This window comes from Saccostrea echinata, unplaced genomic scaffold, assembly GCF_033153115.1.
Source record: "Saccostrea echinata isolate AGI-Se365-2 ecotype Australia unplaced genomic scaffold, CSIRO_AGI_Sech_v1 ptg000033l, whole genome shotgun sequence".
NCBI lineage: Eukaryota > Metazoa > Mollusca > Bivalvia > Ostreida > Ostreidae > Saccostrea > Saccostrea echinata.
Genome location: NW_026889782.1, coordinates 35,170,007 through 35,187,916, shown reverse-complemented (window position 1 = coordinate 35,187,916; position 17,910 = coordinate 35,170,007). Strand labels below are relative to the sequence as shown.

Here is a 17,910-nt window from a genome sequence, read left to right as displayed (position 1 = left end):
CATTTGCACTTTTGTGCAATACCCTTTTTTTATTTCACCAGAATTTCCTCTGTAACATCTAATATACGGTACCCTAGCTTGGATTTGGACGCATTGATTTTGGCACGGGACTCATTCCTGTCATTAAGAGGGGTCCTTTGGACCCATGATAACCATTTTCAAAATGAATCACTGATAATGTCATATAATTCCAACTCTAAGTTCCAAATCCAGACAATTCAAGAGACACAGAAAATTAATGCCAAAACTTACCCAACAAAACTGAAAATTTCAATTACTAGTATGAAATGTCTTTGAATTCATTTCAAATGATTGATTCTCAAATGTCTTTATAAACCAGGGCATATTATACACTGAACAAAACTTCTAAGTACAGTCACTTAGCTATTTCATTTCGCAAAACAAAAGTATTGTGTTGTGTTGAATTTGAATTTTTTATGGTTATACTAAAATGATTATTCAACAGGTCTAGGCGGCCTCCGTTTTTGGAGGATAGCTAGATTCAATATGGCGGCCAAATTTTTTACCATATATGGAAACCGCATTCCATTGTGGGATAGTTTAATCCTCCAATTTCAGAGGATAACACAGGTAATTTTCAAACGCCTCGTGCCTACCTATAATCAAAAAGTGCAAGCACCAGAGTACATGTAAATTAAAGTTCAAACATTAAACTATCGATTGTATGTGGCGATTTGAGATTCTATGTCTAGAATTTTTACAATACGCTTTCAAAGTTGGCACTTCATGCACTCCATTTTTACTTAATATTTCTTGGCATTTTGTTATATTTTTATGCTTTTCCCTATCAAGACAAATAAAAAGGAACTTAAATAATATTACTTTCATATTTTCTCTTAATTTAAAAATGGAGAAAAAAAGAAACACAGAAGGAAACGTATTTTAAACACAAAATATACTCTGCCTTATAATTTAAGCAATGAATGAATATAAATTAAATATATAATAAATAAAAAATAATATTAAAAAAATAAATAAATTATTTGAAAAGCATATATAAATAAATAAAATATCTATAATTTAACATGTTTACTAAGAAATTAACATTATTATATACATGTACATATATATGTGTTTCAGGATTATTCATTAAATGAAATGCTAATAATACTTAAACTTAATTTTTCAAAAAAGTTATTTATCAATTTTTACACATAATTACAGTACCGGAAAATCAGCTTGGATATTAAAAAAAACGTCTCAGACAGGTACACATGTAAGGGTAATTGTTGTTAACTAAGCTTTAAAGTTTAATTAAAACTAAATAATTGATTGACAGCAATTACAAAATAAATGTAATATTAATTTGATATCTAGATTTATCCATCATCACATGGAATTTTACGTTTTCTTTGTTACGGTTCATAATCTGATAAATGCAAGAGTTGCTGTTATTTGTTTGGTTAAGAGTTAACTGCCCTTTGTTTTGAAAAGTCGGGTAGGTGGCGACACTTCTATCCTCTATTTTTAGAGGATAAAATCTATCCTCCAAAAACAGAGGCCGCCTAGACCTGTTCAATGACCAATCACATTTTAATGAAATTCATAGGTAATTTTATCATAATATCAAGCCACTGTGACAAGATTATTTTCAAGAAATTTAAAAATTAAAACAAAAAGTAAGTAAGGGGGATCTTTCCTGAAAAGTAGATTTTTTTGGTTTCTTGTAAGTAGGGAGTCTAGACATTATAAAATTCATTTTGTGAGGCTTTTGTAAAAATTATGAAATTTAATACGCAATTTCATTAAAAACTTAAAGACAAAATATTAACGTTCCTAGCAAATGGAAGCCCCAAAGCCATGTCATTCTTTCTTGTACATCTCTTTGACATGGTTTAAATTTATTCTAATATCAATCATTCATGTCATGGTCAAATCTACCAAAAATGATTGCATGAAATAGCTAGCTCCTGTTGAAAATTTAAGACAAAATAGTTATAAAAACAAACCATCCTAAAAGTAACATGAAATGTTTTTCTGTGAAAACAGCTGTTTGAAAATGCAGAGCAATTGAGAAAATGTAAAATTCATTGATCAAAAGGCCTGCACATGCAAAATTGAGTTTTGAGGCAAGTCAAAATTGACTGAATTATTTGATACTGGTTGATTTTTTTAAAAATAAGTCTTTAGAATACTCTGATGACTTGTCTACCATGAGAAATAACCTGTGATAATTTCAATCATTTGTACAAATTCTGTTAAATTGTTTTGTGTACATGGAACACTTTGCATTTCAGTCAAAGGACAGGGATGAACTTAATATCAGGGATAGACATTAACTTTCAGATTCACTTGCCCTTCGGGCAAGTTATCTCAAACTTTGACATGTCCGAATGCAAAACTTTGTTGCCCAGGATTAGGAAAGAACTTTTGAAAAGAAGAAATTTATTAATTACTGTAAATGTTATGATAAGAAAAAAATGTGACCAAATACACTACTGTCAATTTGGCAAGTTGAGCTACCTGAAAAAATTTTGATGCATGCTGCATCTGTACATAAATATATACCACTGCACTTGCGAATTTAACCTTTTAACACACTTTCATGCAGCAATAACCTTCCGTTTCCTTTTTATAAAATTCATTAAAAAAATTATTTTCGGTAGGATCCTTTTGTGATCTGTGACTTTCGGAGATAACTGTGAAGCAACGCTAAAGGAAGAGAGTTGCTACGAAACATACATCTTATCTTGATCAGGATACGTCGTGTTACACTCTACTTATATTCTGTGCGTGAATAAATAATCTAATTTCCTAATAAGAAGTTAACAAAATTTTGTTAGACGTAGAGTGTATTTACTATGAAAGAAAATAACGAACCCGATTTTTAAATGAACAGTATAACCCAGAAACGCTACCAAAGAATTCCGAATGCAAAAACATTGTCATCCAGGTGCGTGTGGATATCAAGTGTTCATTTTATTGTTATTTATAAATTAATGTAAACTAAATAAATATGAACATTTGTGTGAGAAAATTCACTTGCCCGATCGGACAAGTACGTCGACAATTTCACTTGCCCGAACTGAGAATTTACTTGTCCCGGGCAATCGGATAACCATTAATGTCGATCCCTGAATATCATAACTTTGCACTTGCACCAGGCCCATAGGAAGCAAATTCAGTTCCGGGGGGGGGGGGGGGGGGGGGCACAGCCATACAATTTCAGTTGACAGATGAGGGGGCACTACTAAAAATTTCCTGACGTCAAGCAAAAAAAAAAAGAAAAAAAAGGTCATCAGACGTTTTTATTGAGGGGGCACAAGCATATAGTATCTATGTTTCTTATAGTAATCTATACATCAGCAAAATTATTGGGCCCCCCCCCCCCGTTCCTACGGCCATGTGCACAACTATGTATATACTGAAAGGAAAAAGAAAAGGCAGGGTAACTTCTGGGGTTATTTAATATGATTTATTCGATAGTTTTTCTAATACATGTATTCTTTATAATAAAAGCATATTTACACATCTTTAATCAATAAGTTGACAGAATTTCAATAATATTTTCCTGATAAATCATTAGTTATGGAAGCCCATTTAACAGCTGTACCCCCCAAAAAGTGAAATTAAAAAACTCAAAACCTTGTATGTCCCCCTCGTGCATCTGTCACAGCCCTGATTCTCCTGTGCATGGAGTTCATTAGGCCATTTAACCTCCTTATGGAAATATTATCCCACTCTTCCCTTAAGGCAATCTTTAGGTGGTCGAGAGTAGCAGGAGAAATGTGACGTCCCCTTTCCCTCCTGTCCAGTTCATCCCACAGATATTCAATTGGGGACAAATGTGGACTATATGGAGGCCAGTCAAGTGGTCGAATGGTACTATTTGTAAGAAAGTCTTGACAAACTCTGGCTACATAAGGCCGGGCATTATCATGCTAGAAAATTAAGTTATGCTGTTGCATAAATGGGACAGCAACCGTGCAGAGGATTTCATCCCTATATCTAACACCAGTTAAATTCCTAGCTACAACAATCAAGGGTGACCTTAACCAGTGAGATATCCCACCCAGACCGTAACTGAGCCACCCCCAAACCTATCCCTTTCAAGAACGCAAGCATCGGCAAAGCGTTCCCCACGACGTTGGTATACATGGCATTGACTGTCCGCATGAAAAAGAGTGAGCCGGGACTTGACATCTGAGAAAAAGACCAGTCTCCACTACCTCATAGAAAATTGCCTGGGACCATGGGTGGCCACCCAGACCATACAACACGCTCGATGTATGGGAATAAGCATAATACCAACATAAGGTCGACAATCCTCCCAGTCTCAAACGATGGACAAGACGTTCTATGGTAAAAACATTTACCCCAAACTGCAGGGCAACCTGCTGTTGCATTGCAATGGCCTGACCCCTCTGAACTTCAGTCAATCGCACCTTGACAACCAAACAATAAAATTTACTGCAAATACAGAAAAACAATGTGTATATCTCTAGATTATCAATTGGTATGATAAAATGTGTTAAATTGACGAACCTGTTTTCTATATTCTGCACGGGATTTTCGCATTTTAATGTCTAAGCAGCGTGATGCTTTTCACGGTTGAATAATTTTTGATACCGATCTCAGTGCACAGTGACTAGAAGACCCCTTTGACCAGTTTTCATAATTTTTGGTCATGTAGTTAAATAATTATCTCATTTTATGCTACCCTGCGTTTCTTTTTCTTTTCAGTATATATTGAACATGTGGATTATTCAGGTTTGATCCCCAGGGTGGTGGTCAAGAAACCCTTGCCATTTGCAAAGCCCATGAACTACATGTACCTGAATGCAGTTGTACTAACATGTATATAGGTCCAAGATAATCTGATGATACTGAGACAATTCATCAATTGGTTTAAATAATGAAAATTAAATGACCTTGTTTTATTGCTTTTACAATCAAACACTTTGTATCATTGGGAGACTGACATAGATAGATATGTTATTTATGGGGATTTTTTTACCTGTCGTCTCAATGATCCTGGTGGAGATAAGTTCAGTGTAATCAGTTTCTTTGTCTTTGTCACTGTCTTTCACATGTGTCATTGTTTATGTAAATAGAAACCACATGGGACGGTGTGTACTTCCGGTGTCCCAAGGAAAAATAGTTTACCGCATATACATGAAATAGTCAGAAATACAGAAGATTGCAAGTGTCCTGTCTGTAAGACGATACTTTGCTCCATTTGATATACCTAAGTTAGTTAAGAATTAATTGTTTTCTTCTAGAGAATTCCCCATGAACAAAGCTAACACAATATTTGTTTTAAGGAATATCTTATTCGGATAAAAACGGACTTTGGTTTCCTAAAACATATTTTCTAGTCTACAGTGCTGCTCATGATAATAACTGGTGTATTTTTGAGAATTAATTATTTTTATAAGTTTTTTTTCAAATATATTTTTTCTCTAATTTAAAGTTATTGGTCATGATTTCATTCCGATTATTTCCGTAATTTATTATTTTTCTCTGGTTCGGATAAATCACTCCGCCTTCGTCCATTTCTTGGTAGAACCCGTCCATTGTTGCAGACCCTCTAGGAGCTATTGGTAATGTCAACACAAGCACATGTTCTGCTTCATTATTTTGTATACTTGTTTTCGTCATGTAAAAATCGAGCGAGAGAGTAGCGGTGCCTCATAAGATTAATCCATGATGGGAAATTTTACATTTGGGCGGGGTTTAAAAGTTGGTAGGGTTTTGCTTTTGGCACATGCTGGAATAAGGTCAAAATAAGTAAAAAGCAGACTTTGACTTATTACAGAGAGTTCCTGTGTTTTTGGCAACGGAAACAATAACAAAAAAAAAATAATGTCAGTAAGGAGGATTGACTCTAACCTGAGGGAGGCGACTGTAAAATTTTAAATTTTGTTTAAAACTTTGAATTTTGTTTAAAAATCAAATTTACAAAGTAAACAATGATTTACAGTTCATTTTCGGTATCTCAAACACTGATAGTTCGAATACGATGGATATGTCGAAATGATTTGGAAGTCCCAACTGCCTATTCTCCAAGTAATTTACCCATGATATCTTGAATCATCCGATATCTCGAAGATTAATTTTCTTGGTCCCATCGCTTTCACATGGTACCTCCTTGTTGTGTAAAAGTACCGTCTGTTTCTAATCTTTTTGAAAGCTCTGTTTAGATACATGTGAGGCAGTTAATTATTTAGGGTACTGTTTGTCTGTAGGTACGAAAGTAAAGATGATGGACTTAGGTAGCCATGGAAACAATGCCAACGTAACACTGGTCAAACTAAATCTGGAGGGATTTGATGATGAGGCATCAAAGGAGGGAATAGCTGTTGAGCCCTCGTAAGTTTAGATTACTTTTATTTAATGATTAACCTGTGTTATGTGCTTTTATTGTATCTTTGCTTACTACTTCTGTGCAAATCATTTTATACAAAAAGGTTTCAGTAACTAGATATAGACTGTTGGAATGTGATGTTGGCAATCATTCAATTCTACCTCAAGTGATAATAATTTAGTATTTTGTAATCTCTGGCAATATAAGTGGCTTTTTTGTAGGTTTACCTTTGGTTATAACAGTCTAGTTATTTTGTAGGTTAACCTCTGGTGATAACAGTCTGGTTATTTTGTAGGTTTACCTCTGGTTATAACAGTCTAGTTATTTTGTAGGTTAACCTCTGGTGATAACAGTCTGGTTATTTTGTAGGTTAACCTCTGGTGATAACAGTCTGGTTATTTTGTAGGTTTACCTCTGGTGATAACAGTCTGGTTATTTTGTTGGTTTACCTCTGGTGATAACAGTCTGATTATTTTGTACGTTAACCTCTGGTGATAACAATTTAGTTATTTTGTAGGTTAACCTCTGTTGATAACAGTTTGGTTATTTTGTAGGTTTACCTCTGGTGATAACTATTTAGTTATTTTGAATGTTAACCTCTGGTGATAACAGTCTGGTTATTTTGTAGGTTTTCCTCTGGTGATAACAATTTAGTTATTTTGAATGTTAACCTCTGGTGATAACAGTGTGGTTATTTTGTAGGTTAACCTCTTGTTATAACAGTCTAGTTATTTTGTAGGTTAACCTCTGATGATAACAGTATGGTTATTTTGTAGGTTAATCTCTTGTGATAACAGTCTGGTTATTTTGTAGGTTAACATCTGGTGATAACAGTATGGTTATTTTGTAGGTTAACCTCTGGTGATAACAGTCTGGTTATTTTGTAGGTTTACCTCTGGTGAAAACAGTCTGGTTATTTTGTAGGTTGACCTCTGGTTATAACAGTCTGGTTATTTTGTAGGTTTTCCTCTGGTTATAACAGTCTGGTTATTTTGTAGGTTAACCTCTCGAGATAACAGTCTTGTTATTTTGTAAGTTATCCTCTGGTGATAATAGTCTGGTTATTTTGTAGGTTATCCCCTGCTGATAACAGTCTAGTTATTTTGTTGGTTAACCTCTGGTTATAACAGTCTGGTTATTTTGTAGGTTAACCTCTGGTGATAACACTGGTTATTTTGTAAATTAACCTCTGGTGATAACAGTCTGTTTATTTTGTAGGTTAACCTCTGGTGATAACAGTCTGGTTATTTTGTTGGTTAACCTCTGGTGATAACAGTCTGGTTATTTAGTATGTTAACCTCTGGTGATAACAATTTAGTTATTTTGAAGGTTAATCTCTGGTGATAACAGTCTGGTTATTTTGTAGGTTTTCCTCTGGTGATAACAATTTAGTTATTTTGAATGTTAACCTCTGGTGATAACAGTGTGGTTATTTTGTAGGTTTACCTCTGGTGATTTCAGTCTGGTTATTTTGTAGGTTAACCTCTGGTGATAACAGTCTGTTTATTTTGTAGGTTTACTTCTGGTGATAACAGTCTGGTTATTTTGTAGGTTTACCTCTGGTTATAACAGTGTGGTTATTTTGTAGGTTTACTTCTGGTTATAACAGTGTGGTTATTTTGTAGGTTTACCTCTGCAGATAACAGTCTGGTTTTACCACCCACTATGTCAGATCTCCCCACAGGTAAATGTCACAGCTATTGCTTGAATGCCTATCATAAAGTCTAACCAAATTTTCACAAATCATGTGAAATAAAACTAATAAAAACTATTTCTTTTATGTATTTAAAAAAATAGAAAGTGAAAATGTTTATCTTGTTATTTGTTTCAGTGGGACTTCAACAGACCCCAGAAGTGGATGGTGCAACAACCACAGAGGTGAGTCAAGGTCATTTTGACATCACAGAGGTGAGTCAAGGTCATATTGACATCACAGAGGTGAATCAACCAGAATGAGTTACCATGTACATTGAAGGAGTACAGGTCAGGTTGTTGTAACAACTACTGAACTGAGTCACCATAGCTTCATTTTAGAATTTTATTGCTATAAATGGTCAAGTTGGGTTTGTATTGTAGTTGCACACTGTGAAGTCAAAAACCAATGAAAAAATCATGACATTCGTTTTTAGCTCACCTAATCTGAAAGCTCAAGTGAGCTTTTCTGATCACCTGTTGTCTGGTGTCCGTCCGTCCGTCTGTCTGTCTGTCTGTCTGTCTGTCCGTCTGTAAACTTTTCACATTTTCAACTTCTTCTCAAGAACCACTGGGCCAATTTTAACCAAAGTTGGTACAGAGCATCCTTGGGTGAAGGGGAGTTTAAATTGTTAAAATGAAGGGCCAACCCTTCTTATAAGGGGAGATAATCAAGAAAAGACAAAAATAGGGTGGGGTCATTAAAAAATCTTCTTCTCAAGAACCACAGGGCCAGAAAAGCTGAAACTTATATGAAAGCATCCTTGGGTAGTTAAGATTCTAAATTGTTCAAATCATGGCCCCAGGGGGTAGGGCGGGGCCACACTAGGGAATCAAATTTTTACATTGAAATATATAGGCAAAATCTTTGAAAATCTTCTTCTCAAGAACCACTGGGCCAGAAAAGCTAAAACTTACTCGGAAGCATCCTTGGGTAGTGTAGATTCTAAATTGTTCAAATCATGGCCCCCAGGGGTAGGGCGGGGCCACAATAGGGAATCCAAGTTTTACATTGAAATAGATAGGCAAAATCTTTGAAAATCTTCTTCTCAAGAACCACTGGGCAAGAAAAGCTGAAACTTATGTGGAAGCATCCTCTGGTAGTGTAGATTCTAAATTGTTCAAATCTTGGCCCCAGGGGGTAGGGCGGGGCCACAATAGGGAATCAAAGTTTTACATTGAAATAGATACTAGTAGGCAAAATCTTTGAAAATCTTCTTCTCAAGAACCACTGGGCCAGAAAAGCTGAAACTTGTGTGGAAGTATTATTGGGTAGTGAGGATTGTAAATTGTTCGAATATGGCCCCCAGGGGTAGGGCCGGGCCACAATAGGGAATCAAAGTTTTACATTGAAATAGATAGGCAAAATCTTTGAAAATCTTCTTCTCAAGAACCACTGGGCCAGAAAAGCTGAAACTTATGTGGAAGTATTATTGAGTAGTGAAGATTCTAAATTGTTCGAATCATGGCCCCCAGGGGTAGGGCGAGGCCACAGTAGGGAATCAAAGTTTTACATTGAAATAGATAGGCAAAATCTTTGAAAATCTTCTTCTCAAGAACCACTGGGCCAGAAAAGCTGAAACTTATGTGGAAGCATCCTTGGGTAGTGTAGTTTTTAAAGTGTTCGAATCATGGCCCCCGGGAGTAGGGCGGGGCCACAATAGGGAATCAAAGTTTTACATTGAAATAGATAGGCAAAATCTTTGAAAATCTTCTTCTCAAGAACCACTGGGCCAGAAAAGCTGAAACTTATGTGGAAGCATCCTTAGGTAGTGTAGTTTTTAAAGTGTCCAAATCATGGCCCCCGGGGGGATAGGGAAGGGCCGCAATAAGTATTAACAGGGGGTCTGGTGAAGAACAGCAGGGCCAAAGTAACTCAGGTGAGCGTTGTGGCCCATGGGCCTCTTGTTTTGTATTTTACTTGACTCTTTTGAGACATAAAAATATAATGAAGCTCTTTTATGTTTTTATATACATTATAGAGAACTTCAGATATGTTACAGTAACTTTCTTTAAATGTAGTAGCAAATGACAATTGACAGGGTCATAACATATGATTGCATGTATGCATATATAGTTTTGCATCATCTAGTTCATGACATTCATTTCTCGTTACCCTTTGATGCACTTCATTTTTTCATTATGCAGAAGAAGAAAGGGGGCTGGCCAAAAGGGAAGAAGAGGAAGAAGATGAGGGATTCTAACGCTCCGAAGCCAGCACTGAATGGCTACTTACACTTCTTAAATGAACGGCGAGAAATCTTACGACGAGAGAATCCCACCATGGCCTTCGCTGAAATGATTCGAGTTCTAGGGGCAGAGTGGACAAAGTTACCGCAGCATGAGAAACAGGTCAGTGTGTGTGAATGTATTTGTAGTCAGTTTGTGGTCATAATGTGTCCTTTGAAAAATAGGTCAAGGTCAGTGTGGGCATGGTGAGTAGAGCACTTTACATATACATTTTTTGATTGTATGTTGTTTCACGTCCCTCTTGAGAATTTTTCACTCATATGGAGACGCCACCACTTGCCGGTAGAGAGCTGCAAATTTTGTCCTATGCTCGGCACTTACGGCCATTGAGCAGTGAGGGATCTTTTTCGTGCCAGCACCTACTGCGACACGGGACCTCAGTATATATGGTCTCATCCGAAGGACCGGAACATGTACATTTAAAAAAGGTGGGTAGTCAAGGCCATTTTTAGACTATTTGAATCTCCTTGAAAAGAAGAACTCTTTATAAAAGATTGGAAACTGCAATAAATATTACAGCAGGAAAATGTTTTTTTTTTTTCTTTATTAAATAATAATTTATGGCTAAAAAAAAAAAATCATATTTCATATTAAGGTGGATCTGTTTGGGTAAATTCTTGACCACTCGGTCTCTTTAAGCTGGATGTAAAGCAAGCAGAAGTTGAAGTTATTTGTACCAGATTATTTATATTTTTTTATTCTTGAGAGAAATTCAGTAATTTCAAACTTACTGTGAGTTTCACTGTTTTGGATAATAATACTCCAGCATGGTAGAGGTTCACAGGGAGATACTTTTGACCTGGCGCTGTGTAACGAGGTATATAAGGAGCGTAGGGATGTTAACTGAGGCTCTTACTTGTAGGAGTAGGATAATGCATGCTTTTTTGGAACTGTAATTTACTAACAATGATTTTGGCATTCCGGAGGATTACCTTATATACAGATTTAACTCTACTCTGTATGCCATGATATATTATTAGTTAACTGTAGATATGTTTGAGACATTGATTTTGGTGTTTTATTACTTAGTACTTAAGCTATAGTTCTGTTTTACATGTTAACATAAGTCAGTTTATTACAGAGATTCCTAGATGAGGCAGAGAAGGACAAGGAGCGCTATAATCGTGAGATGGAGGCTTATCAGAAAACAGAGGCCTACAAACTGTTCAAATCCCAGAAAGAAAAGAAAATGAGAGGTAGGTGTGAACAAAGACAATCCTTTACTTGGATGATACAAAATATCCTGGTGTATCCCTGATCCTCCCTGTCTACTCCTAACAATCCTTTACTTGGATTCTACAAAATATCCTGCAATATCTGATACCCCCTGAAAACCCAAGCCTTATCCCTGCAGACATCCTTAAGGCTAGCCCTGTTTAATTCTGCATCCCAGACATTTTAATTAGCAATGTGAATGTAAGTGAAGGCATTTAATTGAAAATAGGATGTAAAATATTTATGATATTGCAATAATAATGTATAACATGGGACTGCAGAAAAACCTTTACTTGTTCTCTTATAGTTCATTTCAGATTATAAAATATAATTCATAGGATCCAAACTTAGTCAGATTTATACAGTAAAACTTGTCTAATCCGGCGACCAGTGGTTCCAAACATTTTGGCCGGATTAGACAACATCCGGACTGGAGAAAATGAAACCGTTATAGCAAGTTAAAAATTACATAGATATGAACAAAGAGTGGAAATACACTCTTTCACTTGCAAAAATCTCTATTTCGTTTTTTTTTTTTTTTTTTTAACTGTTCTTCAGAATTTTCATTTCTGTTTAATATTTTTATTCAGTATCGAAATATAATATCTCTTGGTCATTTATCAAATTTGAAAATCACTAAATGTTTTAAACACACTCCAAAACCTCATCGTAGCTGTAAATATTATTTTGTTAGGGACAGATTCCTAATTAATTTCTTTCTTTTAAAATTAATATGTTTGAATATTTAGATACTGTATTTGTTAATTTCAAATGTTATAATGAATATATTGGACCTAAATCTTCTGTCGTTATGATCTTTGTAAACTAGCGACACAAAGGGGAGTAATTCGAATTGCATACAAAACAAAAGTAGAAAGGAGGTCATGAATATATGTCTCCAGGTTTTTCTACAGACATTCTACACGCAACCATCACTATCACTCGTTCTTATGCGAGTTTCCTCGCCTTACTTTTTATCATGTTTGTTAAAATCTAAACTGACAGTACAGGATAGATCATTACGGGACAATAATTACCCCACGCGAGACTTCTCTAATGACCAGCGGGCACAGGTAAAAATAAGTGGCCGGATTAGAGGAGATAATTTGTACTAATTATGAGCAGTTAGTTCTTTAAATAGCAGCCGGTTTACAGAATAGTCAAGATCCGGATTGAACAACATTTATTAAACATAAATTATAAAAAAAATTCAAGGGACTGAAATATTACTCCAGACTGAACAACATGCTGGAATGCACAACATCCGGATTCAACAAGTTTTACTGTACTTTACATTCCTCATTGTTTGAGCAAAATAAACTGAATAGATTATAATTCTGATAATGTTCATTTTTTAATAGTAACATCATATATGCAAGTCTGTTCCAGACAGAGCTTACATTTACAAGAATTTCATAAAGAATTTCATAAATTTTCATAAAGAACCTGCTCCAAAAACTTAAACCTCACATACCTAGGCCAATATCAACAACCAGAGTACAACATTTGTGTTAATTTTGTCTTAATGAGCTAAAATTATCAAATAACTGATGCTTCAAAAATACAGTATTTCTTTCTGCATTTTCATCTTTTGCCGAAAGTTATGTTTACAATGATGCATACGTTTCTGGGATATAAAATTTCTTGATGTATGTTGAAATATATGTGATTATTCTTACAATTTTCTTTGATGAATTTCTTGACTCAGCAGTTTTAATGAATTAGATCAACAGATGAAAAACAAAAACAGAACAGGTGTGCCAATTTTTATTGTATTACAATAATTATTCTATTTTTGTGATCTCAGAAATGGAAGCCCAAGGCAGTTCATTAGAGGTAGAATGATTTTACTATTTGGTTAAAGAAGAAAATTTTGCATTAACAAAAATACATGTTGCTTGAACATTAATCATTTAAGAACATATTTTAAGCCCTATTTTTCCTGCTTAGAATATTAATATCCTTTAATTTTGTACAAACTTTTAAACAAATTCTTTTCAAATGTTATGTGTTCTTAACTTGCTATTCATTCATAGTGATATGTCAACATTAAAGAGTGGATGTAACTAAAAACACCATTTTTCAGGATTGAATTTGTTTTTCTAGTTAATGGGAGAAAGGGATGAAGATGACAAGGGGGCTTTTGATATCCCTATCTTCACTGAGGAATTTCTAGACCACAATAAAGGTAGGGCTCTTTCTGTTTGGTTAACATATGCCCAGAATATAAGTTGTTCCTGGACAGAAAAGCAGAGTTGCTGTTACTTTGTATTTACCTCTTCTTGGCCAAATATGTATAGTCACTCAGGAAATGGTTGCAAGAGAGTTTGTCAACATAAAAAAAAGTCCCTCTGACCTACATTTTGAATTTTGCAACTATTTATTTTAGGATCTTTTTAGCTATTAAATATTTTGGAAGTCATAAAGGTTGAAGTCTTCAGACCTTGTATGTACAATCACTTTAATTATAATTTACATTTGCCAATGGGCTAAAATTCCATGTCCAAAACATTGAATATCTTTGATTACAGATTTTTAAACATTGAATATCTTTGATTACAGATTTTTTAAAAAAAATTATTTTATTTGATCCAAATGTATTTTGTTATTAATTAAAACTATTAATAACGGATCAAATATTGAAGGCATACCATATATTATACTTTAAAACACAGGTTAATACAATGGAATATTGTATCACTCAGTGTTTTGTATACTCTGAAATTCGCAACCAATTTTGGCAAAAAAATAGTACCAACTTGTAAGCGTAAGTGTCAATAGCAATTTCCTCCAAAATAATCTCAAAAATTTCAAACCATTGAAGTTACTGAATAAATGAACAACTAAGTTGTAAGCATATATCATAATTTTGATGCATTTGAGGCCTTGCAAAAGGATAGCATAAAGAAGGTCACTGTGACCTAGTTATGGAATTTGATGGCAGTCATTTTCAAAATCTATGAGTCCAAGGACTATTAACCTGTGGAGTCCAGTTGCCCTCAACTATGTGGTTTGTATTTTACCAGACAAGCATTTTTAAGCCTCTAGGTCTTTTATTCAATCAGGAAAGAATGGTTTTTAGCTCACCGGAGCTGAAAGCTCAAGTGAGCTTTTCTGATCACCTGTTGTGCATTGTTTTCTTCTGTCTGTCGGTCAGAAAATTTTTTAACTTTTTAAACTTTTTTTCAAGAACCATTTGGCCAATTTTAACCAAAGTTGGTACAATGCATTCTTGGATGAAGGGGAGTTTAAATTGTTTAAATGAAGGTCACGTCCCTTAACAATGGATGATAATCAAGAAAAAACAAAAATAGGGTAGGGTTATTAAAAAATCTTCTCAAGGACCACTGACCAAAAATGGTGAAACTTGTGTGAAAGCTTCCTAAGGTAATGCAGTTTGTAAAATATTCAAATCTTGGCCCTTGGTGGTAGGGAATCAAATTTTTACAATGATATGTGTATAAAAAGGAAAAATCTTCTTCTCAAGAACAACCAAACCAGAAAAGCTTAATTTTTTGTGAAAGCTTCCTTAGGTAATGTAGATTGTAAACTGTTCAATTCATGGCCCATGGGGTGGGAAGGTGGGGGGGGGGGGGGGAATCAAAGTTTTACATTGAAACATTTAGGAAAAATCTTTAAAAATTTTCTTAAAACCACTGGGCCAGAAATGGAAAAACTTATAAGGAAGCTTCCTTAGGTAGTGTAGATTCTAAATTGTTCAAATCATGGCCCAAGGGGGTAGGATGGGGCCACAATAGGGAATCAAAGGGGAAACTTTAATGAAGAACAGCAGGGTCAAAGTGACTCAGGTGAGCATTGTGGCCAATGGGCATCTTGTTTTTTTTTTTTAGTGAGAGAAGGAGAATTGAGGCAGATGAGGAAACAGACCACAGAGTTGGAGGAACAGAACGCTATCCTGAGTAAACACATAGAGAGCATGAAACACGCCATAGAGAAACTGGAGATAGAGGCGGTACAACAACGGAGTACCAACATGGCTCTACAGGGTCACCTTGATACCCTGAGGGTGACCCTCACTAACAGCTTCAGTACTGTACCATTACCAGGTAAGTAACAATGCAGTACCAACATGGCTCTAAAAGGTCACCTTGATACCCTGAGGGTGACCCTCACTAACAGCTTCAGTGCTCTTCCATGACTAGGTAAGTAACAACACAGTACCAACATGGCTCTACAGGGTCACCTTGATACCCTGAGGGTGACCCTCACTAACAGCTTCAGTGCTCTTCCATGACTAGATAAGAAACAACACAGTAGCAACATGGCTCTACAGGGTCACCTTGATACCCTGAGGGTGACCCTCACTAACAGCTTCAGTGCTCTTCCATGACTAGGTAAGTAACAACACAGTACCAACATGGCTCTAAAAGGTCACCTTGATACCCTGAGGGTGACCCTCACTAACAGCTTCAGTGCTCTTCCATGACTAGGTAAGTGACAACACAGTACCAACATGGCTCTACAGGGTCACCTTGGTACCCCTATTATGTCAGAGGCGGCTTCTTGTTAAATTCTGTTTAGCATTTTATAATTTTATTAATAAATCAGTACTGCACATACTGTAAAAAAAATATTCATGCCACATTTTTTTGTCAATCCAATTTGGTGTCTAATATCTATCAGGATTTGTTTTATAGGAACAAATGAATGTCCTACACTAGACACAATAGATAACTACATGGCAAAACTACACAACCTGATCCTGGACTCTCCACAGGAACATGAAGGACTGATATCCATGGTGAGGGATGTCATAGGGAGGCTAAATATAGATGGGTAAGTCACATGATGTCAGCTAAATATAGATCAGTAAGTCACATGATGTCAGCTAAATATAGATGGGTAAGTCACATGTAAGTGATGTTACTAAATATAGATGGGTAAGTTACATATGAATGAGGTCAGCTAAATATAGATGGGTAAGTCACATGTGAGTGATGATAGCTAAATATAGATAGGTAAGTCAGATGTAAGTGATGTCAGCTAAATATAGATGGGTAAGTTACATGTAAGTGATGTCAGCTAAACAAAGATGGGTAAGTTACATGTATGTGATGACAGCTAAATAGATGGGTAAGTTACATTCCCATGATGTCAGCTAAATATAGATGGGTAAGTCACATGTAAGTGATGTCTGCTAAAAATTGATGGGTAAGTCACTTGCATGTTAAGTAATTTTTAAAAGTCTTTTGAAAGTCTTTTACTGCTTTTTTGAATATTGATAATCTTTTCCTCTTCTTTAGTGCCAGTTTATACATTTTCTTTCATCCTTTTTATTTTATTTTGTTCTCAACCAGTTTTACTCAATTTCAGAGACAAGATTTGATGTTAAGGTACACAACCTTAAGTAAGATGTTCACAGGGCATGCAGAGACTAGTGAAACACATTGACCAAAGACTATTCTGATGTTGAAGTAAAAAATTGTGATCAGTTATACCAACACAAACAAAACATTGGAAACATCATAATTTTGTGTTGGTCTGTCCAAAGAAATCTTTGCTAAGATCCATAGTTGTTTTCTAGATGTATATGTTAAGACAGTTATAGTATGTGTAAGCAACAATTGATTGATAATAAAATGATAATATATGAAGTTTAATATCATGATTCTGAATTCTTTTATAATGTTCATGAATGTATTATTTTTGAAAGTCAAAGCTTGAGGTGGTTAAACCAATATGAACTGATAAGATATTGTTAATGTCTTTTCCTTTCATGTTCAATGGCTTTCTGAAGTTATTTTTTAACCGAAGCTTTTGATCAATTTATAACTATATTGTAGAAGAGAAATGATTTTTTTTTCAAATTGAAAATTTCATCAACATTAAAAAAATCATATTCCTCTCTGGCATTCCCTTCCCTGTGCGGAATTGTTCCTGGTTGTTCAGTAAATTTATCAATGATATTTTTAACAGTAAATAAGATTTATTTGGCGTATAAAACTGATATTTTCACTGTGAGAAAATGTATTCAACTTGAAATGCATGTTCAGTACCATATGCAAGCAAAATGACTGATGTGATTAGAGGTTGATGTATCAATTGGGCCTTTATTTTTACTTCTTTATTCCCCTATTGGTTTCTAATATTTTTTTTTGAATCATTTGAACCTTACATGTAAGTGTTTAGCCTGTTAATAACATTACAATGGTATGTTTTAAATATTTGTTTTCGTAGTTTGTTATAAATTCTATATGCTCAGAATACTGATTCTTAACTTAAATATTTCTAGGGTTGTAGCCAAATAAAATTCCTTTCCTTACTAGTTTTGAACGAATATGTATCAACTCATCATCAGACCATTTATTTTTATGTTTAACAGGGCTTTTATTACTTTTACATGTTTTATTTTTAATGACATGATGGCTGCATAATGTTGATTCTATAGACTCTAGGTCATTGAT

General features: G+C 34.9%; 1 protein-coding gene across 1 annotated transcript; it reads left to right on the top strand.

The window, feature by feature from the left end:
* The first annotated feature begins 5,497 nt into the window (after nt 1-5,497).
* On the top strand, nt 5,498-17,114 carry LOC133199249 (high mobility group protein 20A-like). The gene is made up of 11 exons (XM_061335093.1): nt 5,498-5,564; nt 6,210-6,333; nt 7,954-8,012; nt 8,160-8,206; nt 10,169-10,372; nt 11,352-11,466; nt 13,293-13,321; nt 13,592-13,673; nt 15,337-15,552; nt 16,144-16,282; nt 16,820-17,114. Exons 2-11 carry the CDS (start codon nt 6,224-6,226, stop codon nt 16,830-16,832), a joined length of 1,014 nt encoding a protein of 337 aa, XP_061191077.1. The 5' UTR covers nt 5,498-5,564; nt 6,210-6,223; the 3' UTR covers nt 16,833-17,114.
* Nucleotides 17,115-17,910: the final 796 nt, after the last annotated feature.

Excerpts from the sequence above, each read along its gene's own strand:
- LOC133199249 (XM_061335093.1), top strand. The coding sequence starts at position 6,224 with ATGATGGACTTAGGTAGCCATGGAAACAATGCCAACGTAACACTGGTC. Across the intron at positions 8,207-10,168 it reads ATGGTGCAACAACCACAGAG|AAGAAGAAAGGGGGCTGGCC; the intron begins GTGAGTCAAGGT and ends TTCATTATGCAG. Across the intron at positions 13,674-15,336 it reads ATTTCTAGACCACAATAAAG|TGAGAGAAGGAGAATTGAGG; the intron begins GTAGGGCTCTTT and ends TTTTTTTTTTAG.